Source organism: Chanodichthys erythropterus, chromosome 9 (assembly GCF_024489055.1).
Source record: "Chanodichthys erythropterus isolate Z2021 chromosome 9, ASM2448905v1, whole genome shotgun sequence".
Classification (NCBI taxonomy): Eukaryota; Metazoa; Chordata; class Actinopteri; order Cypriniformes; family Xenocyprididae; genus Chanodichthys; species Chanodichthys erythropterus.
Window position 1 is genome coordinate 5,095,367 of NC_090229.1, and position 26,725 is coordinate 5,122,091.

The 26,725-nt window shown below is 38.3% G+C and overlaps 1 protein-coding gene across 1 annotated transcript in view; it reads right to left on the reverse strand.

Annotated features, from left to right (window-relative positions):
* Positions 1 to 16,397, reverse strand: part of bicdl1 (BICD family like cargo adaptor 1) — a 52,415-nt gene extending 36,018 nt beyond the window's left edge. The window contains exons 1-2 of the mRNA XM_067394329.1: positions 15,999 to 16,397; positions 12,503 to 12,718 (exon numbers count right to left, since the gene is read on the reverse strand). Coding sequence (XP_067250430.1) covers positions 12,503 to 12,718; positions 15,999 to 16,397 — 615 coding nt within the window. The remainder of the gene's footprint in view (positions 1 to 12,502; positions 12,719 to 15,998) is intronic.
* Between the last annotated feature and the right edge of the window lie 10,328 nt (positions 16,398 to 26,725).

Below are 26,725 nucleotides of genomic sequence, written 5' to 3' on the forward strand. Positions count from 1 at the left end.
AACTGACATGATCCATGATAACATGATATTTTTAGTGATATTTGTAAATTGTCTTTCTAAATGTTTCGTTAGCATGTTGGTAATGTACTGTTAAATGTGGTTAAAGTTACCATCGTTTCTTACTGTATTCACAGAGACAAGAGAGCCGTCACTATTTTCATTTTTAAACACTTACAGTCTGTATAATTCATAAACACAACTTCATTCTTTATAAATCTTTCCAACAGTGTGTAATGTTAGCTTTAGCCACGGAGCACTATCAAACTCATTCAGAATTAAATGTAAACATCCTAATAAATACTATACTCACATGATTCGACCCATGCATGCAGTATGCATGACGAACACTTTGTAAAGATCCATTTGAGGGTTATATTAGCTGTGTGAACTTTGTTTATGCACTGTATAACTGCACTTATAGTCAAGAGCTCAGGAGGGCAGGGAGCGAGAGATTTAAAGGGGCCACAGCCTGAATTGGCGCATAGTTAATGATGCCCCAAAATAGGCAGTTAAAAAAATTTATTTAAAAACATCTATGGGGTATTTTGAGCTGAAACTTCACAGACACATTCAGGAGACACCTTATACTTATATTACATCTTTTGAAAAGACATTCTACGGCACCTTTAAACGTATTTCAATTAGTTGCATTTTTAATATTTGTTTAGTGTAGATAAACATTTTTTTCAGCTTTATTTCAATTAACAGAAATGTTTTTAAGTTTTTAAGTTTAGTTAATGATAATAACCTTGGTTAAAAGGCACAACCCGAGATCCAAAAATGATTGGTATCTTTTGAGAACAGTTTACAGTTGACTTTATAGTCTTGACCGAAATAAACATCTGCTGGTTTGTGGTTAAACAGGAAGGACAGTCATATGTATCTTCCTGTTTACCTTTACAATGATAGTGTTTTGATTTTTTTCAAGCTTGCATTGAGCCGAGATGAAAGTGATTGCTCAGGAAACTTAGCAACACATTATTAGCTGTTTGATAATGTAGTCAAGCAAAAGGCTAATCATATTAATTACTGTTGTAAAGAGTGATACCATTGTGCAGCGTTTGACCATGTAGATCTCTGAGCCTGTGTGAGTGAGTGGAGGCGGGGCTAATTAGCATATTCATAGATCTGCATATACTAAGGTGTAGAGTTACATTCAAGCTATTTTTAATCATGAAGAAATCTTTTTTTTTTTTCAGATGAAAAAAACTTTTAAATATGCCATTTTGGTGATCAAAGATAAGTTTTAATGGATAAAATTACAGAACTACAGGGGAACTTTAATAAAAGACATAAATGAGTCAATAGTTATCATACAGTAAGAATATACAGCTATATAATGAATGTGGAGCAGCTCAGATCATTCAGTGAAGAAGCTGATGAGAACTGATCTGACTTTTTGATCGCAGACTGATGTCTTGACAAATCTGAGCACAGTTTGAGACATTGTTGGGGTCTTTTTTCCCAGGACTGAAATCTGAGAAGCAGGAGATTTAATTTAACATCTCTGCTGAATCTTAATTGTGATTTTTCTTTCCCACAGGATCTAGCATCATTCATGACGGCATTTAAAACTGAAGTGTAATTACATTTGCATCATCTTCACAAATGATAATCAGAAAGCCATTAGTCATTTTGGTGGCTGTCCATTCAACAGTGTGAATCGTGTCTGATCAAACACTGATGGATGTGGGCGGAGCTGGAGAAGGGAAGCACTCACAGATTGACATGACCCACGGCACATGGTACGCGCTCGGTCGCTTGTCACGTGGAACGATGTGAGGTTGCATGTTCTTTTATGACTGCGGATCCAGGACACCTGCATTTAACGGCTCTTATTCTTTCATTTCTACCTCATTTGCATAACAAAGAGCATTGCTAAAGGAACCCCTTTTTACAGTATACAGATTTTTTAAAATCTAGATTTACAATGACTCGTTTAGAGTGTCTTATCCGTTAGAGCCGAGGTGGGGGGTGGGGGTTCGGGGGAGTCGGACGGAGGGGGGAAATCACGTTCCCATGGTAACACATGGAATTGAACATAACACTTGGGGTTGCCATAGCGATATGTGGGAATAGTGATTGGAGGTGCTGAGACATCCCTTAGTCATACTGTCAGAGGAGGAAACCTGTGACATTTCTGCAATATAAACTGGAGACACTCAATATGAAATGTCTGACTGCTGGGCAGTTCACATGCTGAATCGCAAAAACAAGCTGCTCCACAGTGATTTTACCACATTTAACGGAAATGGGGGGGGGGTACCTGTGGCAAAAGCAGTATGAAAAAAGACAAACATTTTTTGTAAATTACTAATCTTGTCTAAGGTGAACATTACTATTAGTGCTGATAGTGATGTGATCAAATCTCTAACACTAAGTATTAGTATTGTGTATCATCCTGTGCGTCGTCCTGCGGCATTATTCTTTTCACCCTAGACAGGAAGAAACCTCCTAGCAACCGCACAGAACTACTTAGCAACTCCCTAGCAGCCACCTGGCAACTATTCACTATTCAGAACTCCCTAACAGCTGCATAGCAAAGCTCTTTTCACACCAGACAGGAAGAAACCACCTAGCAACCATTCTGCAACCTCCTAGAAACAACCCTGTACTTCCTAGTAATCATTCTTCAACCACTCACAACACCCTAGCAGCCACCTGGCAACTATTCAGAACTCCCTTGCAACTGCATACCAAAGCTCTTTTCACACCAGACAGGAAAAAAACCATCTAGCAACCATTCTGCAACTTCCTAGAAACAAACCAGAACTTCCTAGCAACCATTCTGCAACTTCCTAGAAACAACCCTGAACTTCCTAGCAACCATTCTGCAACTTCCTAGAAACAACCCTGTACTTCCTAGCAACCATTCTGCAACTTCCTAGAAACAACCCTGAACTTCCTAGCAACCATTCTGCAACCTCCTAGAAACAACCCTGTACTTCCTAGCAACCATTCTGCAACTTCCTAGAAACAACCCTGTCCTTCCTAGCAACCATTCTGCAATGTCCTAGAAACAACCCTGTCCTTCCTAGCAACCATTCTGCAACTTCCTAGAAACAACCCTGTACTTCCTAGCAACCATTCTGCAACTTCCTAGAAACAACCCTGAACTTCCTAGCAACCATTCTGCAACTTCCTAGAAACAACCCTGAACTTCCTAGCAACCATTCTGCAACCTCCTAGAAACAACCCTGTACTTCCTAGCAACCATTCTGCAACTTCCTAGAAACAACCCTGTACTTCCTAGCAACCATTCTGCAACTTCCTAGAAACAACCCTGAACTTCCTAGCAACCATTCTGCAACCTCCTAGAAACAACCCTGTACTTCCTAGCAACCATTCTGCAACTTCCTAGAAACAACCCTGTCCTTCCTAGCAACCATTCTGCAATGTCCTAGAAACAACCCTGTCCTTCCTAGCAACCATTCTGCAACTTCCTAGAAACAACCCTGTACTTCCTAGCAACCATTCTGCAACTTCCTAGAAACAACCCTGAACTTCCTAGCAACCATTCTGCAACTTCCTAGAAACAACCCTGAACTTCCTAGCAACCATTCTGCAACCTCCTAGAAACAACCCTGTACTTCCTAGCAACCATTCTGCAACTTCCTAGAAACAACCCTGAACTTCCTAGCAACCATTCTGCAACCTCCTAGAAACAACCATGTACTTCCTAGCAACCATTCTGCAACCTCCTAGAAACAACCCTGTACTTCCTAGCAACCATTCTGCAACTTCCTAGAAACAACCCTGAACTTCCTAGCAACCATTCTGCAACCTCCTAGAAACAACCCTGTACTTCCTAGCAACCATTCTGCAACTTCCTAGAAACAACCCTGTCCTTCCTAGCAACCATTCTGCAACGTCCTAGAAACAACCCTGTCCTTCCTAGCAACCATTCTGCAACTTCCTAGAAACAACCCTGTACTTCCTAGCAACCATTCTGCAACTTCCTAGAAACAACCCTGAACTTCCTAGCAACCATTCTGCAACTTCCTAGAAACAACCCTGAACTTCCTAGCAACCATTCTGCAACCTCCTAGAAACAACCCTGAACTTCCTAGCAACCATTCTGCAACCTCCTAGAAACAACCCTGTACTTCCTAGCAACCATTCTGCAACTTCCTAGAAACAACCCTGAACTTCCTAGCAACCATTCTGCAACCTCCTAGAAACAACCATGTACTTCCTAGCAACCATTCTGCAACCTCCTAGAAACAACCATGTACTTCCTAGTAACCATTCTTCAACCACTCACAACACCCTAGCAGCCACCTGGCAACTATTCAGAACTCCCTCACAACTGCTCTTTTCACACCAGACAGGAATAAACCATCTAGCAACCATTCTGCAACCACCTAGAAATAACCCTGTACTTCCTAGCAACCATTCTGGAACCTCCTAGAAAAAAAAAAAAAAAAAAAAAAAACAGAACTTCCTAGCAACCATTCTGCAACCTCCAAGAAACAACTCCGAACTTCCTAGCAACCATTCTGCAACCTCCTAGAAACAACATTGAACTTCCTAGCAACCATTCTGCAACCTCCTAGAAACAACTCCGAACTTCCTAGCAACCATTCTGCAACCTCCTAGAAACAACCCTGAACTTACAAGCAACCATTTTGCAGCCTCCTAGAAACAACCCTGAACTTTCAAGCAACCATTCTGCAACCTCCTAGAAACAACTCCGAACTTCCTAGCAACCATTCTGCAACCTCCTAGAAACATTGAACTTCCTAGCAACCATTTTGCAACCTCCTAGAAACAACCCTGAACTTCCAAGCAACCATTCTGCAACCTTCTAGAAACAACTGTGAACTTCCTATTCTACAACCACTCACAACACCCTAACAACAACATAGCAATGCTGTTTTCACAACAGACAGGAAGAAACCACAAAGCAACCAGACAGAACAGCCTAGTAACTGCATAGTAACCATTCTGACCTCCCTAGCAACCATTCTGTAACCTCCTAGCAACCACTCAAAACACCCTTGCAACTGCATAGCAATGCTCTTTTCACACTAGACAGGAATAACCCACTTAGCAACCATTCTGCAAACACCTAGAAACAACCCTGAACTTCCTAGTAACCATTCTGCAACCTCCTAGCAACCAACCACAACACCCTAGCAACAACATAACAACGCTGTTTTTACAACAGACAGGAAGAAACCACCAAGCAACCAGACAGAACAGCCTGGTACTTGCATAGCAACTATTCTGAGCTCCTTAGCAACCATTCTGAACAACGCTGAACTTCCTAGAAACCATTCTGCAACATCCTAGCAACCACCCACAACACCTTTTCACATCAGACAGGCAGGAATAAACCACCTAGAAACCACACATAACACCCTAGCAATGATTCTGCAACCTCCTAGCAACCACACAGCATAACCTAGCATCTCAACTCCATAGCAACACCCTGGCAACACCCCACCATCATGGCAATGAGTTTTGCATCATTCAAAAATCTAGTTTACTGTAGTTGTAATGGGTTCTTGACTCGACTCAGTATCATATACGTCTCAGCAAGGTTAACCTTAGAGTTTTTCTCCTTCTTCTGAACGACTGTATCAGCGCTTCTGCTGTCTGACCCCACAACCTGTTACTGATGTTACTTTGCCATTCATTTCCAATGAAGCCCACTCCAATCTACCAGTGAACATATAATCAATGGGATCATTTATAAAATCACCCTATCTTGATAATGAAATGTAAGTCTATTTTGTTCGGTGTCCATCTCCCCTCACCCTCCTTCCCTCTCTCTCTAAACCTTTTGTAATGTAATTAGTGAAATGCTTCTCACTGATCAGATTAGGCTGCTGGGGTTCTGGCTTTTTTGACAACCCCCTGCTTCCAGGACTGGCAGACAGACGTGTGTATGTGTGTGTGCAACAGAAAGCATCTGTCCAACACAACACAATATGTTCAGTACATTAGCTAAACAGTTATGCTGTCTGTATTTGCTAGGCTTTACCTACTTGTTAAGCTCTACTTCATTATCTAGTTAAGTTGTCACTGTCCCTCCAGAAGAAAATATTTTATTTACATGTCAGCTGTGACTCAGATGTTTTGATAACCTTTTACAATTAGTTAATGCATTAACTAACAATGCTGTTGAGCTAAGTTGAAAAACTAAGGCAACTTATCACATTCAGCTTAAGTTAAGTCAACTCAATCAATTTGCTCCAATTAAAGTCAAATTAAATACTTTTGTTCATCTAATGAGTAACAGGTAGTCTTTTGAACTTAAAAATTCTTGTCAAGGCAACTATAGAATGTTTAGCATTTGGCAATGCAAGCGGCTACAATCCTTGTTTTTCATATCAATGTTTGTTTTTCAAAGCTAACTACATGATATGAACATTACAGGGGACCTATAATACCCTTTTCACAAGATGTAAAATAAGTCTCTGGTGTTCCCAGAATGTGTCTGAAGTTTCAGCTCAAAATACCCCACAGATAATTTATTATAGCTTGTCAAATTTGCCCCTATTTGGGTGAGCAAAAACACTCTGTTTTTGTGTGTGTCCCTTTAAATGCAAATGAGCTGCTGCTCCCGGCCCCCTTTCCAGAAGAGGGCGGAGCTTTAACAGCTCAACAACAACAAAGCTGGAGAACCTCACGCAGCCAAAATGAGGATTGTCAGTAACGGTGTTCAGCCTTACATTGTTCAAACCGGAGTCGACACTGATGGAGAGACTCAGGAAGAAGTTACAACTTTTAGAATGAAACTGGACGTTTCTGAATGGTTAGTGGATACATTTCTGTAGTTGCTGTGGAGTTGATTCAACTCATCCACTAGCATGTGCCGTCATGTTCATCTTTTGTGCAAATCCTGCATTGAATTGACCCTCGTTTGTGAAGCAGTCCGGTGTAAAATGACAACAACACTCTACTACAACAACTCTTCCTCTTCTCTAAAGCAGCCCAACATGGCCCCACCCCCTTTGTTGCGTTCTCAGGGGCAGGTTTATGTGAATTTTGGGGTTTGTGATGTCACTAACCCGGGAAGAAAAAAAAAACTGTTTAGTTCATGTCAGCTCAGGTCTATTAAATATGTTTCATTATAAGTTTGTTAAATAAAGCAGTTATTATTGTTAACAAATTGAACCTTATTGTAAAGTGTTATCGATGTTTATACTAAAAGTTCCTTGAGACAAAAAATTAAAAATGCAATTGTTGCATATAATAAAAGTATAGTGCTATACTGGGAAATTTATATTGAGAGCAAAGCTTTTAATATCTCTTCTAAAACTCTTCTTTTTCAGGAGAAACATCTACTGTAAAAAGCAGGAGTCTGTTTTCCTAAATAAATCTTAGTGCTGATATTAATGAGATCTCATTTGTGATTTTGTTTCATTCAGGTTGTTCTTGTTTATGTAACAGCACACAGTTCTTTCTGTCCTCTCTTGCTCTGTTTCAGTCGGCTGTACCTTATGTTGTTGGTAAAGGAAAGAGGATCTGGATTAAACCCTAATCCCACCTGAGTTCATCCATGTGTCACTTTGCCTTATGTCACTTCCTGTTGCTTGTCCCACAGAAGGAAGGTCATCTGAGTCTGCTGCAATAGATCCATTAGCAGATTTGTCAAGCCCATCTAGTTATCTCATATTCAGAGCCTCTTTCTTGCTTCAGAGAACATCACCATCAGCAGACAACTAGCTGCTCATTTTTAAAAAATTGAAAACACCAGGGGAATTACTGAAGGTAACCAACCAAACAATTTAGTTAGCAACCTTTCTACTTTTATGTTCACATATGAACATTCATCAGCACACACATCAGTTATGGTAAACAGAAGCAAGCATGCAAGATCCAATGACGTTCATTGTCATGTTACGCATCATGTTTGAGCTTCAGCAAGATCCAATGAGGTTCATTCTTGTGTTTGAGCTTCCCCAAGAACCAATGAGGTTCATTCTCGTGTTACGCATCACGTTTGAGCTTCCTCAAGAACCAATGAGGTTCATTCATGTTACGCAGCACGTTTGAGCTTCCTCAAGAACCAATGAGGTTCATTCTCGTGTTACGCATCACGTTTGAGCTTCCCCAAGAACCAATGAGGTTCGTTCTCGTGTTACGCAGCACGTTTGAGCTTCCTCAAGAACCAATGAGGTTCATTTTCGTGTTACGCATCACGTTTGAGCTTCCCCAAGAACCAATGAGGTTCATTCTCGTGTTACGCAGCACGTTTGAGCTTCCTCAAGAACCAATGGGGTTCATTCTCGTGTTACGCAGCACGTTTGAGCTTCAGCAAGAACCAATGAAGTTCATTCTAGTGTTACGCAGTACGTTTGAGCTTCCTCAAGAACCAATGGGGTTCATTCTCGTGTTACGCAGCACGTTTGAGCTTCCTCAAGAACCAATGGGGTTCATTCTCGTGTTACGCAGCACGTTTGAGCTTCAGCAAGAACCAATGAGGTTCATTCTCGTGTTACGCATCATGTTTGAGCTTCCCCAAGAACCAATGAGGTTCATTCTCATGTTACACATCACGTTTGAGCTTCCCCAAGAACCAAAGAGGTTCATTCTCGTGTTACGCATCATGTTTGAGCTTCCCCAAGAACCAAAGAGGTTCATTCTCGTGTTACGCATCATGTTTGAGCTTCCCCAAGAACCAATGAGGTTCATTCTCATGTTACACATCACGTTTGAGCTTCCCCAAGAACCAATGAGGTTCATTCTCGTGTTACGCATCACGTTTGAGCTTCCCCAAGAACCAATGAGGTTCATTCTCATGTTACGCATCATGTTTGAGCTTCCCCAAGAACCAATGAGGTTCATTCTCATGTTACGCATCATGTTTGAGCTTCCCCAAGAACCAATGAGGTTCATTCTCATGTTACACATCACGTTTGAGCTTCCCCAAGAACCAATGAGGTTCATTCTCGTGTTACGCATCATGTTTGAGCTTCCCCAAGAACCAATGAGGTTCATTCTCGTGTTACGCATCACGTTTGAGCTTCCCCAAGAACCAATGAGGTTCATTCTCGTGTTACGCATCATGTTTGAGCTTCCCCAAGAACCAATGAGGTTCATTCTCATGTTACGCATCACGTTTGAGCTTCCCCAAGAACCAAAGAGGTTCATTCTCGTGTTACGCATCACGTTTGAGCTTCAGCAAGAACCAAAGAGGTTCATTCTCGTGTTACGCATCACGTTTGAGCTTCCACAAGAACCAATGAGGTTCATTCTCATGTTACGCATCACGTTTGAACTTCCACAAGAACCAATGAGGTTCATTCTCATGTTACGCATCTTGTCTGAGCTTCAGCAAGAACCAGTGAGGTTCATTCTCATGTTACGCATCACGTTTGAACTTCCACAAGAACCAATGAGGTTCATTGTCATGTTACGCATCATGTTTGAGCTTCAGCAAGAACCAATGAGGTTCATTCTCGTGTTACACATCACTTGGAGCTTCCCCAAGAACCAATGAGGTTCATTCTCGTGTTACACATCACTTTGAGCTTCCCCAAGAACCAATGAGGTTCATTCTCGTGTTACGCATCACGTTTGAGCTTCCCCAAGAACCAATGAGGTTCATTCTCGTGTTACGCATCACGTTTGAGCTTCCCCAAGAACCAATGAGGTTCATTCTCGTGTTACGCATCACGTTTGAGCTTCCCCAAGAACCAATGAGGTTCATTCTCGTGTTACGCATCACGTTTGAGCTTCCCCAAGAACCAATGAGGTTCATTATTATTTTTTTATTTTAAACTACTATAGTTCCTGATGTGGGCCTATATTCTCTTTTCATAATTTTCTGAGAACATGTTCTGGTTTTGCTGGTGTTATTGCCCTCAGCTGGAAGCCCTTGTGCTGCCAGTCTTGATTAGTTCATCATCATCAATTTTTCTGCCATTATGTGTGACCATTAATATAACCCCATGTGGTAATAACAGGACGTGTGTATTGTGTGTGTGTCGGAGTGAATGAAACTGACTAGGATTGACAGCTTTAAAGAATTATGAGGCATGAGTGTGAGTGTTATGGACAGCTGCAGTAAATCTGAACGTTAAGGACATTAACATCAGTCTGTCAGGGGAACGCTGGTGTTTAGATAAAGGAAGAGATTGTTGTCTGACCTCAGCTGCGTCATTGCCACAACACCACAGCCATCCTGGGGCAAAATCAATGAGACTCAATGACAATTCAAATGTGTCTGTGAACAAGAGTCGCACAAAGAACCAGCCATTACTGAAACACAAACTAAATTCAGTGTGGCATTTAAATCTCAATTTCCTGCCAAATCAATCAACCCCAGTTTCCCATCATTACACATTCACTGATTTAGAATGATAAACCATAATTTCTCTGAAGGTAATCATTTTAAATTTCATCATGTTTAGAAGTGAGACACATGTAATCATGCAAATCCTATTTATTGATATCAAGATATTTTATATATATATAAAATGATTACATTAGTGAAATGTTTATATTCTTCATTTGAAGTATTTTCAAATTGTTTCAAAGCATCTTTACAGAAAAGGCATGTTTCAAATATCACAATCAAGAAACCAGAGGTGATATATGACACTGCATTCTCTCACACAATGCATATTACCGAACAGATTTTGTCTTTGTCAAAGACAAAACATCCAAAGATACAAAATCTTGAGTCTTTTTTCCATCAGCTTTATTCGTTGGCCACAATTTAAAGATACACCGCAGTGAAATGTCCTGTGCATCTTCAAGGTCGCCCTGCTGGACTGTGAAACAGGTAGATTGCATAATTTTGAAACCGGAACAGAGCGTGGTGTAATTTTGATGAGTTTGCATAAGGTAGTGTCTCAGGAAGGTGAGGGGACATCCTGTGTACCAGAGCCAAGAAATTTATTCATAGCATGCTGCATGCATGTTTTTCTACCTGCCTCTGTTTGGATTTGCAGCCACCATAATCAATATTTCAATTCAAAGAATGACCAGAATAATAATTCTGGCTTTTTATGAGAACACTGCTTTACCTATGTGGTTTTTAGACAATGATTTACTGGTTTGATCTCCATAAGGAGCAAATCAAGAGCCATTACCATTGAACTTCACCTTCATAGTGCCATTTTACATTTGGTAGACAGTTTTAACCAAAGCTTACAGGATGTGCATTTAAAGGGTTAGTTCACCCAAAAATTAAAATTCATGTCATTAATTACTTACCCTCATGTCGTTCCACACCCGTAAGACCTTCATTCATCTTCGGAAAGATATTTTTGATAAAATCTGATTGCTCACTGACAGCAAGATAATTTACACTTTCAATTCCCAGAAAGCTACTAAAGACATATTTAAAACAGTTCATGTGACTAAAGTGATTCAACTTTAATGTTATGTAGCGACGAGAATACTTTTTGTGCGTCAAAAAAAACAAAATAACGCCTTTATTCAACAATATCTAGTGATGGGCGATTTCAAAACACTGCTTCATGAAGCTTCGAAGCTTTACAAATCTTTTGTTTCAAATCTGATTCGGTGCGCGCATCAAACTGACAGTCACGTGATTTCAGTAAACGAAGCTTCGTTACGTTGTAAGTGTTTCGAAATGTTTAGAAATTTCAATGCCTCACATGACTTTGGCAGTTTCATACACCCTCTGAACCACTGATTCAAAACTAAAGATTCATAAAGCTTCAAAGCTTCATTAGCAAGACAATTAACACTTTCAGAAAGCTACTAAAGACATATTTAAAACAGTTCATGTGTCTACAGTTGTTCAATGAAAATACTTTTTCTGCGCCAATAAACCAAAATAATGCCTTTATTCAACAATATCTAGTGATGGGCGATTTCAAAACACTGCTTCATGAAGCTTTACGAATCTTTTGTTTCAAATCAGCATGTATCAACCTGCCAAAGTCACATGATTTCAGTAAATGATTTCAGTAGTATGACTTTAGTAAACAGTGATTTCAGTGACTTTGTCAGTTTGATACACGCTCCGAATCACTGATTCCAAACAAAAGATTTGTAAAGTTTCGAAGCTTCATGAAGCAGTGTTTTGAAATCGCCCATCACTAGATATTGTTGAATAAAGGCGTTATTTTGTTTTTTTGACGCACAAATAGTATTCTTGTCACTTCATAACATTAAGGTTGAATCACTGTAGTCACATGAACTGCTTTAAATACGTCTTTAGTAGCTTTCTGGGCATTGAAATTGTAAATTATCTTGCTGTCAATGCAGGCCTCACTGAGCCATCGGATTTTATCAAAAATATCTTCATTTGTGTTCTGAAGATGATGAAGGTCTGTGGAATGACATGAGGGTGAGTAATTAATGACAGAATTTTCATTTTTGGGTGAAATAACCCTTTAATCAGTATTTATCCATTCGGCATTAAGTTTTCAAAACATTCCTCTATCGTTTAGTTCAAGGTCTGCAAAGCTGCATTCTTGCAAACCCCTCTATGTGTTTTGTCCCCATCTGACCCACTGCAAACTGTAAGTGAACTTCGCGTCCCGTAGAACTGGAGGGGTTACACACTCACCCTGCTGAGCTGCTCCAGCAGGCGATGGTTCTGTTCTGACAGCTCGCTGATGGCCCGGCTCTTGTCGCGGTCGGCCTCGCGCAGCTGCACCTGATGTCTCTCCAGCTCCCCCTGCAGTTGTTGCACATCAGTCTCCAGTTCGGCCACCCGGCCTTCCCACTCACCCTCGCGATTCTCCAAACGACGCCGCAGCTCGTGTTTTTCCTGCTCCAGGAGCTGGAAGAAAAACAGGGTCATGAAATACCAGCTGAAATCCTGAATTTGAGGATGAACTAATCACTGGAGTTACCAGGTTAGTGACATCAAATCTTTGAAAGTTATAGTTTTCTTCAAGCTTCTTAGTAGCAAATAAACTTGTAAAAGTGATAAAACTACAGTATGTTTCTCCTTTTTATGAGTTACATTACCATTCACATGTTTAGGGTCAGTATGATTTTTTTTTTTTTTTTTAAAGAAATTAATACCTTATTCAGCAAGGATACTTTAAATTGATCAAAAGTGACAGTAAAGAGTGTTAAAAAGATTTCTGTTTCAAATAAATGCTGTTCATGAAAAAAATCCTAATTAAAAATGCATCACGGTTTCCACAAAAATGCGATTATAATAGATAAAAATTGATAATAATAATAATAATAAATGTACCTTGAGCAGCAAATCCACATATCAGAATGATTTCTGAAGGATCATGTGACACTGAAGACTGGAGTAATGATGCTGAAAATTCAGCTTTGGTCACAGGAATAAATTATAATAAACATATTCAAATAGAAAATAGTTATTTGAAAGTGTAATAATATTTCACTCTTTTACTGTATTTCTAATTAAATAAATGCAGCCTTTGTGAGCATATAAGAGACTTCTTCCAAAAACTCATATCTTACCAACCGCAAACTTTTCTATATTTGTGAAATAATCTGTATTTAGTACTTTTGGACAGACAGAACTTCTAATTAAACTTCTGTTTATCTGTGTTATCAGTATTATCTCCACCCTGCTAAGCTATCATGGCATCAACTATTTTAAATAACCACGCCCCTAAATGGCATGTAAAAGAACAGCATGCGATTGGTCGCTTTACATGTTGGACATATGGTCTTATTCCTGTGTAAGTGGGCCAGCATATGGATTTCATGGTTTGAGAGTTAAAGTTCTCAAGTTATGGAGGGTCATGCAGGTTCAGTCCCAGGCACCTCTCAGAGCATTAGCTGTAATTGCAGAAAATGAAATCTGGCACTGATTAAAGCCTGTGAAATCCACTGTGAAGTCTATCAAACCAATTAACCGTTAGAAGTCATTTCAGTGCTGATTATTTGCTTTTGTAAGAGGATGTTAATATGAAAAAATAAGGATTCCTCAATTGTCAGAAAATATGAGTAAAGAAAGAAATAGCATCAGATAAAATGAATAGATGTAGATTAAGACGAGGGGTTTAAGTCAAAGATGTGAACTGAGAGACAATTGCATGGAGAACTGCCAGGGATCTGTCGAGCGTCTGGCCCTCAGATGGGTGAGAGCAGCCAAAGCGCATTAGCTTTGCTTGCAGCATCGCTGAAACGACCATCAAGGCCCATACAGATCTGAACGAGGTTCAACATCTTCACACGGTCTACATTTAATGACAATAAACGCTTCTCAGATGCAGAACAGCAGCATGTATGGATGCCGTTCGCTCTGGTGTTCTCATGATGCCGTCCACCATCATAGACATGCCTTAGTTATCATTTTTATGACTGTATAAAAGAGATAATATGAGTCTTAAAAACCAAATGTGGATTTAGTCTTGAGATATTCAGGAGTTCAGCATGAGGAATAATATTACATACTAGCACAGTATGAGATTAAATGTGTTCAAGTCATTTAAATGATTTGCTCCATCATGCTGTTAATATTATCATACATCTTCCTGATTAATACCTTAAAAAGCAGACTGACTGTATACACATGTAAACAACACATGCATATGAAATCAATCACAGCACTAGTGATAAAATATTAAATTACACTCTTAAAAATATTTTAGTGTCATTGTTACATGTAGTTACTTTAGTAATAACTATAATTTTTGCAAAACTACATGCAACTAACCCTAAACCAATCCCTAATTCTACAGCAAGTGCATATAATTAATTATTATTACTCAGTACTTAAATGTATAATTACACTGTAGTAAAGACACCTTAAAATAAGTTTAAGGTGATGGAGTTATATTACTCAAGTAAGTACTAAGTAATATTAATTAACTACATACTTACTATAAAGTTAGGGTTTGGTTTATGGTTAGTTACTTGTGCATAATTTACTATTATTAATCACTCCAAAAAATGTCAAATTGGGTTAAATATGGACATACACAGCGTTTGGGTTAAATGTTTGCCCAACCTGCTGAACAGTTTTGTTTAAAAATTACTATATTGCTCACTTAAAATGAATTATTAATAACCTTAAAAATAGGTGATAATAAAAACAGTTTTTATTATTTAATTATTATTTATGAAATTTTAATAATTGTTCTTTTATTAAACAAATTAATAAATGTTCTTTTCCAACCAATTTTGGGCTCATTTTAAACGAGAAATATAGTCATATTTAAACAATAGTTGAGTTAAATAAAACTACCCAGCCGGTTGAGTCAAATTTTAGCCCAACTGCTGGGTCAAAACAACCCAATCGCGGGGTTTGTCTATTTTTTTAAAGTAATATAGTAAGTGCATGGTGTAACGTGTAACTACGTCAATAAAATAAAGTGTTACCAATAAATTCACTTGATTATTGATATTTGGAGGTGGTTACTTCTCTATTTTCAGTTGATTCAGTCCTCTTCCCAGCATGCAAAACTTACTATGGTTGCATTTGACACACTCTAAAAAATGCTGGGTTAAAACCAAATGGACAAACCCATCGATTAGGTTGTTTTAACCCAGCAGTTGGGTTAAATGTTTGACCAATGTGCTGGGTAGTTTTATTTAACTCAACTATTGCTTAAAAATGATTGTATTGCTTGATTAAAATGTGTTGCCTTTAGTAATTATGTGTCTGATGTTTAATTTCCAACCTATTTTGGGTTCATTTTAAGCCAGTCATTTTTAAACAATAGGGTTAAATAAAACTGCCCAGCATGTTGGGGAAACATTTAACCCAACCACTGGGTTTGTTCATTTTTAACCCAACTTGGGTTGTTTTTAACCCAGTGCAGTTTTATTTACATCTGTAGTCACGTTTTCACTAGTAACTTAATGGGAAGAGTTAGTTTTACACTTTAGCCTATAGGGTTCAAATCTCACCATGAACTACAGCATGCATATTACTATTATTTTGTCTGATTATTAGTACTTATAAAGCACATATGAATCTGCATGACCATAGTCTACATCCCCTAATCCTACCCAATACCTAAACTTAACTACCTTACTAACTATTCATAAGCAGAAATTAGGAGTTTATTGAGCAAAAGACTGGACCCTGTTCTAAACTCGAGTGCAGTTTTAGATCTCCTCACCTCCAGTTTGTCGTTTAAATCCTTGGTCATTTTGTCATATTGCTTTGTGAGGTCTTGGTTTCTTTCAAGTAGAGCTTTGCCCAGTTTAGCAGCGAGGACCAAGTCCTTCTCTTTCTGCCGGAAGAGCGACAGTAGGTCAGAGTCCTGTCCGCTCACAGGTGTCTCTGAGGCGGATACCTCCAGATCCTCCTCCCGTTCTCCGGTGAGCATGGCCAGCTCCTCCTCCAAAGCCATGCCGAGCCCCCCGGGCGCGGTGTGTAGCAGCGTGAGGGTCTGATATTCCCCGGCGGTGTCTGGCGAGCTTTGTCGGCTGGGATCGAGCGCTCGTTCCATGCGGTCGCTGTCCAGCTGCGGTGGTGCTGAAATCGCGCTGCGCAGATCGAGGCAGGACACGGACATCGCCGGAAACACGACAGATTGAGCGCTTTAGACCCGGTGAACCCGCTTTAGTCCTGGGTCCGGGTGACCTGTTCGGCTCTGGGTCGATGATAGCGCCATGGAAATGGGTGAATCGTATCCAGTATGGTTATGTGAGCTTTATCTGGTGTCTTGCCTCAACGTCTCCAGTGACAATCAATTGATCATTTAACCCAATAAAATCCATCAAGCCTTGCGAATCTGTTTAAAACACTGTAGAGTTGGCTGATCTTCACGTTAACCCCCTTGATGATCACCGTCCAGTCGTTGTGTCCACTCCAGAGCACCGGGGTCCCGGTTATTCCCCATTATCGTCGCCCCTCGCTCACATCCCTGGCCTATACGACACACAAATACACGGATTGCTCTCGTGCGCGAGCCTCCTCCCAACCCCGCGCGCGCTCTCTCTGCGCCCGTGACGTCAGCTAATCAACCTGCTCCTCGTAGCCGCCCATTGGTCAATTGTGATAACGCCATATGCTATAGAAGAACTGGGTGAAAGACATGTGAATGTTGCTGCTGCTGATGGTGTGTTGGGGATCACAGTATGTTCTGGATGGTTAATGACCTCTCTTAGATAAGCTCAAGACTGATGTGGCCTTTACCCAATACTGCTTCAGAGTTGAATCAGCTGTACACACACAGGCCTATAGTGTTTTCATGTTTTATGAGTACATTCCATAGACATAATGATTTTTATACTGTACAAAGTGTATATTTTATCCCCGCCCCTAAATCTACCCATCACAGAAAACTTTATGCATTTTTACATTTTAAAAAAACATCGTTTAGTATGATTTATAAGCTGTTTTCCTGTGTGCGTGTGTGTATATATACACAGTCGAACCAAAAGTTATTCAGACACTTTGAACATTTCATTCATTAATACAGTTTATTCACTATAGTTTAAAAATGTGTTAGTAAAATATTACAATTTCTCAGAGTTAAACTGTGTCAGAAATGAATTAATCTGAATAATTTTTGGTCCCAAATTTTTACTGGTAGTCCACTGTATGAATAATTTTTGGGTATAATATGTCAAAGTTTACTTTATTTTGCTATCCTCACTTACATAAATGAACTATAGTGTCCTGCAAAAATATATCAAAAATGTCTGAATAATTATTCTAGCTTTCTGTTTATTACTTCCACTTACAGTTTTTAAAAAATGTATAATTAATATTATCATAGTTCATTATTTCCCATCTCACTCGACTGGTTTGGATATACATTATATATTTATTTTATATATTATTACTATTATTAGAAATTTTATTTAAACTATAACAAATTTATTCAACAGGTCATATTTGTTGTACTGCGTTTAATTTATTTTTTTTAAACGTTTTGTCTGCACATAATGAGTTGTATGACCGTATTACAGTCATGAGAATATAATAAGAAGTGTTCTTGACATTAATGAGACTACAAACAAGCTCAAAAGTAAAACATCTGTGGATGTAAATGTAAAAACTTTATATATTTTAATTTAAAAAAATATTTATTTTTTTTTTCTTTTAATTTACTTTTTTGTGGAATGTAACATTACACTCTAAAAAAATGCTGGGTTGAAAATAGACAAAACCAGCGAATGGGAAGTTTTAACCCAGCGGTTGGGTTAAATGTTTGACCAACCTGCTATTTAACTCAACTATTGTTTAAAAATGACTATATGGCTGGCTTTAAATGAACCCAAAATAGGTTGGAAATTAAAAATCAGACACACAATTACTAGAGGCAACAATAATCCTCTCCATTTTCATAAGCAATTTAATAAATGCTTTTTGTTTAATTACTATTAATTAAACATATTAATAAATGTTAATTTATTAAACATATTAATAAATATTCATTTCCAACATATTTGGGGTATATTTTAAGCAAGCAATGCAGTAATTTTTAAACAATAGTTGAGTTAAATCAAACTACCCAGCAGGTTGAGCAAACATTCAACCCAACCGCTGGGTTTGTCCATTTTCAGCCCAACTTGGGTTGTTTTTAACCCAGCCTTTTTTATAGTGTATGATGCATAAATTCACACATAAGTGAAATTACTCCTAGAAGCTAATTATCTTTTAGGTCTCTTGAAAGAATATCAATGAATGTTCCAGCAATGAATTCCCAAATACATTGAGTTATTCTACTTTGTGTATTATTTGTTCAATAATTTCTCAACCTCATGTCGTTCCACACCCGTAAGACCTTTGTTCATCTTCAGAACACAAATTAAGATATTTTTGATGAAATCCAATCGCTTAGTGAGGCCTGCATTGTCAGCAAGATAATTTACACTTTCAGTTCCCAGAAAGCTACTAAAGACATATTTAAAACAGTCCTCTCTGAACCATCAGATTTTATCAAAAATATCTTAATTTTTGTTCTGAAGATGAATGAAGGTCTTACGGGTGTGGAACAACATGAGGGTGTGACAGAATTTTCATTTTTGGGTGAACTAACCCTTTAATTACATTGAATTATTCCAGGATTATGGTTGAGTTCAAATAGTTTCAAACTTTGTTTGATCACTGTAGACAAATGTGCAAATGACAGGAATGTAATTGTAATGACAGCCGCACACACACTGATACAGTCATTGTGTTTGAAAGGGTTTGACCTCATTATGACACAGCGGGGTTTCTGTATGATCATACAAACAACATATTACAAACATTCAGATTACTGAAAACATTCCCCAACAGCAGCAGCACATCAGTACTGTCGGGAAAACATGATTCCCAGTGATTCAATCTGCTTGAGTGCTAACAGATCTCATTTAATCTCATTTCACAATATTGACCGCAATCGTCCTAGTGTGAGACATGCTTCAGTGCTTCAGTGTTTTCTAATGGTTCAGTGCTCCTCCTGCACCATGTGATGAGTGTGTTTCAGTGAGAGATGGAAACATACAGGAAAGAATGAGGGATTATTGAGATACAAAGGCTATACTTGTGGACCATAATATTGACATACAAAGGAAAGTGGGTCACTGTCATTCCAGAGCACAAACCCCAAGACTGGCCATCCAATCACTGACGGCTCATTTACTGAAGGATGAACGGCAGAAAACAACATGTTTGGGGGAGTAGGAGCTTCAGGGGATTGAGGCTGCCTTTGTAATCCTTGAGATTAAAACGCATTCGCTATTCAACACATGCTTGATGATCAATCTGCTGAGCTTTTGTTAAAGTCGGCATGAAACGGAAGTTGCGATAGTCTTTTCTTGCCTATTCTGATGTATATCTGAGTGAAATGGCTTCTCGAACAAGAACAAATGTAGGGCGGGGCTTGATTTTGATTGGATTGTTGTGGTTTGCTATTGGTGGATCTCGTGTGAGTGACAGGTTGCCCCACCCTCATCATCAGAGAAGAGATGGCAAGAAGGAAGGGGAAGTTATTTTGATTAAAGATTTAAAAAATAATTATGTGCATGGATAAATAATTTATTACAATTACTGTAATATTTCATCAAAAACAAGAATTGTCAATTTTGATTTCACACTGACTTTAAGTGTGTTTTAATGCACCTCAAAGTCACATGTCGAATTAAAAATTATATTTGGATGTAAAGATATTTATTATGATACAAATTTTTAAGCATGAAAACATCGGAAACAAACCGGTCAAGTGAGAGAAGAAATAATGAAGTGCAATAACATTAAATACTAGAAACGAACATTCTTTTGAAAGAGGAAAAACAAAGCAAATGTAAACATGGAGAAAAGTAAACAAATTAGCCATAAGTAAATAAAAAATATGTAGAAGAAAAAAAAATCTTTTAAATGAAAATGTATATATAAAAATTAAAATAAAAAAAACATACTATTAAATAAAAAAATAAATTCATTCATTCATTCATTTTGAGACACTTCAATTTGTTATATTAGCTGTTTGCACTCATAAAATACCGGTTGATGTTTTTGATAAAAACAATACACTTGTCTTGTGTTATTCTAGTCTTTGGAGTAATTAATGACAGAATTTCATTTTTGGGTGAACTAACCCTTTAAATGGATAGTAGCAGTAATTTTAACATCTTTTTGTTGAATCGTTATCTAATCTGCCAAAATACATTTCTATACAAAATGAAACTTTTAGGCAGTATACATTATATACTGTGCAATAAGCAGTAAAAAAAGTATTCAGTTCTAAACACAGCCATGAAGCTGAACCACAAACACAAAGAGCAATACTGCCATCTGGTGGAAAACAAGTGCACTTAACAAATTAAGCAAGATGCTGAAAGTTTTTCTTCTGAGTCAGCCTTAAAAAAGTAAGTGTGATACATTTATTCATGAACATAAATTGAATAATTAATATATCGCCTAAATAGCTGCACTTCAAGGCAACTTCATAAACCTGTTCTATGGTAAAGCAATTTCCTCTGAATGCATGTTAAATCTGTACATTACTACACATTCAGTTACATCTTTACAATTAAAATATTTAATACATCTTTTTGTTATGTTGTATGGCAATACTTTTTTTTTTAATATGAATCAATTAACATATCAACTGTTCAGTTCATATTATCAGCTTAATTTGATATCAGTACTTGTTTTCAGTCGCTCTTGAAAGCTCTGGAGGACGTGGGCTTTCTAAATGCCCTGATGATTATTTTTCCAGTATGATTGATTTATAATACATTTGTGGAAGCTCTTTGCTGAATACATGAGCGTTTACATAATGCTCTGAGTCATATTCCTAAACTAGAGACTATCCCACAGCTCTCTTCTACCAGGCCTAAGAGAAAATACAATGACTCTCAATGCTGTTACACAATCCACACTTTTGCAGATGTTGAGCTGTTGAAGAAGCATCTTCTCAAGCATACAGCACTTATATAAGAAGGCTACAACAATCTTTCTGTGTAATTCCTTCCCAAACCTTTGGAGGGAGCTGTGCTCTTCCTCATCTACTGAACATATTTTTCCATAGTCATTCTGCTGATGAATGCCTAGTCAAGGTGTACAACAGAGTGATTATATTCACAACAATACAGCATGACCTTAAAATATTCCATTGCTTTTACTAAATAATATATAAATAAATATAAATGCATGCATAAACTGTATATATAATAAAATATTAAGGACAGTTAAATGACAAATTTTAAATAAGTTACTGCAGTAAACACTCACTCATAAATGTCACTGAATGATGCCGTGTTTTTGAATGAATCGGTTGAATGAATGACTCAATGACTCAACTCATAAAGACATTCCCTGCGTTCCATTCGGAAGGGCTCATCCCTATGCCCTAATCCCTTCAAAGGGTTTACCCTCCGGAGTGAAAGCTTCGAAGGGATGAAGGGTGTAGGGGTCAAAAAAACTCTTCTTTTGAAACGCACTTCTGCGTCATCTTAACGAGACGATCAAGGAGGAGTAGATTGTGCAAGCGGCTCCTTTTGTTTAACGTTAGTTTATTTATTAGCACGTAGGCTATATTGTATCTATGTATTTTAAACATTTGAATGGACTGATAAAGTATAAATATTACAGTAGTATAGAAAAATATTATACATTTATAGTTAAAATCAAACTCCTATAACCTCCTGTACCCATTCTGTGATGTCAAACAACTTCCCTGTGCAAAGGATCATGGGGGCCCGAAGTGTCCATCAGTTGTACCCTTTGAAATCCTTCATTCCAAAGGGCCCTTTGAAGTGGCTAGTTTTGAGCACTTCGGTTTGGAATGACCCTTCAACATGGCGGCCATGATTATTTTCACTCCGAAGTGCCCTTCGGAGGGCGATATATCCCGTTTGGAACGTACCGATTTTGTTCTTTAATGAATCAGTATGTTTTGAAAGATTCAGTTGTGTGAATGCTTCGAAAACGGTCACTTGGCGCCACCTACTGGTGTAACAATGTAACCTGCAAAAAGAGTCAAGTGTGAGTATTCGCTTGTCGGAGCAATAGGTAGGAAGTCAAAGTAAAAGTACCTTTAGTCCCACAAAGGGAAATTGGATTTGCAGCAATGCTCCACATAAAACACATAAACATACAACAACACTCACCAGCAGTCACTGAAAAATCCCCACCGATAATTATACATGTCTAAAGGCAGGAACACACCAAGCTGATGCCAACGAACTAGTGGCGACGAAAGCAAACAAACCTCTGCTTGACAGCCGACGGCCAAATAGCACGTTCGTTCTGCACCTGCGTAAGATGAAATGCCTTTCCGAACCAGCAGGTGGCAGTAGCTGAACAGCCAATCAGAATGATCAGATGGACCGGCGGACTGATGAGCTCCGATGCCTATTTAACATGTCGAATCGGCCGAAAAAAAGCAGACGAGGACCAACTTCAGCCGACGGTAGGCTTGGTGTGTTTCTGCCTTAATAAAATGTGCAGAACAACTATGGAAGCTTGTTTCCGCCACTGAATAAAAAATAAAAAAGGTAATTGCGACTTTTTATCTCACAATTTTTCTCACATTTGCGAGATATAAATAATTGCATGATATATTCAACTGCAGAAAGACGTCAATACACACATTTTTAAGTTTTAAGTCCACTAACATTAATTTATTACTGTTTGTTTGTCAGATAAAATGGCGGATTTAGCGTCATGATTGGTCACATCGCCTGTCAATCTTAAAGGGTTAGTTCACCCAAAAATTTTGTCATTAATTACTCACCCTCATGCTGTTCCACACCCGTAAGACCTTCGTTAATCTTCGGAACACAAATTAAGATATTTTTGTTGAAATCCGATGGCTCCGTGAGTTTTCAAAACACTGCTTCAGGAAGCTTCGGAGCACAATGAATCAGTGTGTCGAATTATGATTCGGATCGAGTGTCAAACCGCCAAACTGTTGAAATCACGTGCCTTTGGCGCTCCGAACCTCTGATTCGACACAAAAGATTCATTACACCGAAGCTTCCTGAAGCAGTGTTTTGAAATCGGCCATCACTGAATAAGTCGTTATTTATTATTTTTTTATTGGCGCACCAAAAATATTCTCGTCGCTTTATAATATTAATATCGATCCACTGTACTCACATGAACTGATTTAAATATGTTTTAGTACATTAATGGATCTTGAGAGAGGAAATGTCATTGCTGGCTATACAGGCCTGAGCCATCGGATTTATAAAATATCTTAATTTGTGTTCCGAAGATCAATAAAGGTCTTACGGGTGTGGAACGGCATGAGGGTGAGTAAATAACCACATTACTTTCATTTTTGGGTGAACTAAGCATTTAACTTAGGGAATTGCGAGTTTAGATATATTGTTGTCTGGAAAGCCTCCACAGACAGCAAAAGCGATACAAACAGCGAAAATCCCAGCGCTGTTGAACTGTTATATTTGCGTCTATCAAAAAATATTTATTCAACAGTTAGTTTTTGTGCTCTAATTAGATTTCCCAAGGGTCCATCAGCACTATGACGTTTAAACGCTGTTAGCATCACTACATACTTTCCATATCTTACTTTGGCGTCTTTTCTGGAACTATTTTCATTGGCAGAGTAAAACAATAACAACAAAGACATTCAGTAAACAACAGCACTCTTGCTCGCGCGATATTGATTAAATATTAAGTTGAATGAACACGCTGTAGAACATTTCCATAGTGTCGCGTTTTATAGAGCTGGTGAGTGGTACTCGTGATTCTGACCGGGGCTAGTTGTCACACTTTTTACACTTATCTCGTATCAGCGGGTTTATTTTTGAAACAGAATTTATGTATTCAGGAGTTAATGTGTTTTATATAAACCTTGAATTGCAAGGAAAGGTAAAACATTAAGACGTGTTTGGATTTTCTTTGGATTATTTCACACTATAAGATAATTATGAGATAATTATGATAATTATGATGCACATAATGATTTATGAAATAGCAAACAATAACATAAAAAAATACATTCATCAAACCATTGTTTTGGCTAACATATTTTAATTATGAATATAAAATTACACCAGATGACAACCTGACCTGACTTAATTAACTTGCATTTTTACTGTGGTTTTATTTGTTCATTGAGCCGAAACAAAAAAATGTGATGATATATTGTTTGTTGATTATAACAAATATCATTATTTGACTGAGATACAGAACTTTTGACAATTTTTTCATGTGACAGCTAGCCCCAGTCTCTCCACAATTATATTGTATAGTAACCACTATGGTATTTAAACATCTGTAGCAAATTAGCTCAAAATAAATATGAATAATTAATCATAACTAGTTATAATTAATTATTAATATTTTAATCAGTTAATACAATTAACTTAATGTAATAAAATTAATATTACAATCAATTAACCTGTTGTTCAATGAACACACAGTGTTAATTGTTTATTAATTCTAAGAAATGTTCATTTCCAGGTTATGGGAAATAACAATCTTATTCTACTAAAAGCCTGTAGTCAGGACCGACATGAATAGGGACTCCCGTATATGAGCGCAAAACACGGACAACCTTACATGTGACATGAACAAGACTTTATTAACTAGACTAAACACTTAAACTACTCTAACATTCACACACATACATGCATACAGTTTACCAAGAGAGAGAGAGAGAGCTAAAGCAGAGTACAGGAAAGCAAGAAGTTACAGCATTGTTGGACATTCAGCAGATCAACAGCCTTGAGCAAACCATCAGTTTAGTTTTAACAGGCCCTTCTTTAAAAGGGGTAAGGATACTCAATGTATCCGATAATGAGACTAAGTTTGATACTTGCATGTCTCTCCAAGTTGAATTAAAACTGTCCTGATGCAATTTGTGGAGGCTCCCATTGAATCTTTGCTGATATTGTCTTGATGAAAGAGAACCAGTTGGATTCAGAGGATCTTTGGTGAATGGAAGGTCTAGGCCGAGGCCTGGCACAAGCTTGGGGTTCCTTAGAAGCTTCTAGCTTCTTACAGCATCATCTTAACGTCAGCATTTGTCAGTAAAAAAAGGAAGAAGAGGAGGAAGAGCAGGAAGAGAAGGCTTGGTCTTGTGATCAGTAAATATAAGGGGTGAAGATGTCACACCCTCTTGAGGTGTCTGAGCCAATAAGGAGTTGCCCCCTCGGAGGGAAGTTTTACGAGTCTTTGTTCTGTAACAAGATATTAGCATAAGACACTGGATTGGATGTTTGAGAGAAGAACCCTCTAGATTCTTATAATACTAATGTGTCACAGAGTTAGTAACATGTAACATAAATTACCAAATAGGAAATGAAAGTTGGAGTCCGTAGATACCAAGCATGCTGCCAATGTGATCTCAGTTAACTATACATTTGCAACTATGGAACATTAATACCAAAATAGTTCAAAAGAGAGAATTAATACATAGAATAAAGCCTATAAAAGGAAAGTCATGAGATGGGAAAATTGGATACATGTTTATACATTTCCCAAGTGGTTATATAGAGAATACATAGGATTAAGAGAGTTTATTCGTCCTTCTCAGGAAGAATGAGTCACTAGTCTCTCCAGAATTCTTCTGGATCATAAAAGTACCATATAACTGTAACAGGACACCTAGGTTGGCCTGTGTGCTAGCAACATTGGGATGCTGGTTATAGTTTTAGGGGGATGAGTTCAGAGAACTTTGATAGTGAGAGTGAGTTTATGGGTAATTCATCAAATACAATGAATAATTGTGTGGCTGATTGGTCCAGACGTTACACATCTAAAAACAAAACATGGTACTACCATAGTAGTTTCTGGTACTTTATTGTTGTCTCCTGTGGTTCAGGCAGCCTGTGTCTCTGTAGCAGGCCGCTTCAGTCCATCTGTCTCATCTCTGGGCGGCCAAAAAACACACATGCACCCCAACGGCGTTACCAGCCCTGCCCACTATATAACTGGATTTGTTATTAAGTCATACCCAGATTTCCATGACTTGACTTTGAAGAGGGTGAAATGAGATCAGCCGTGTTTCTCTGAAACCCTCGAATCTGAGTAAGCTACAGGATTTCCCACAGAGAATGAACGAAGAGCTCTCGCAGGATGAAGAGAGGAGGAAGATAAGAGAGGAAGAGACTCAAAGCAAAGACTAGGTTGAAGATTCGTGTGGTACGGGCCAGAGGAGATGGAAAGAGGAGCCATGTGGCGTGTTAGTTGTTCGGTTAATCCTAAACTGCTCCCGGATGGGGTCCAGACATGGGGGACTGTGAAGAAAGGACTGGCTGGAGGAGTTAAAGGGAAAAGGAGGATGTTCTCTTTTTCTTTGCGATGTCGGATTGGAGTTATCAGAGGAAGGGTTAAAGGTAAGACATGAGAGAATGTGGTGATGTTTGTACAGGTAAAGGGTGAATTGTATGTGTAGCTGCTACATACATTATGAGCAATCATGCTGAAGTGATT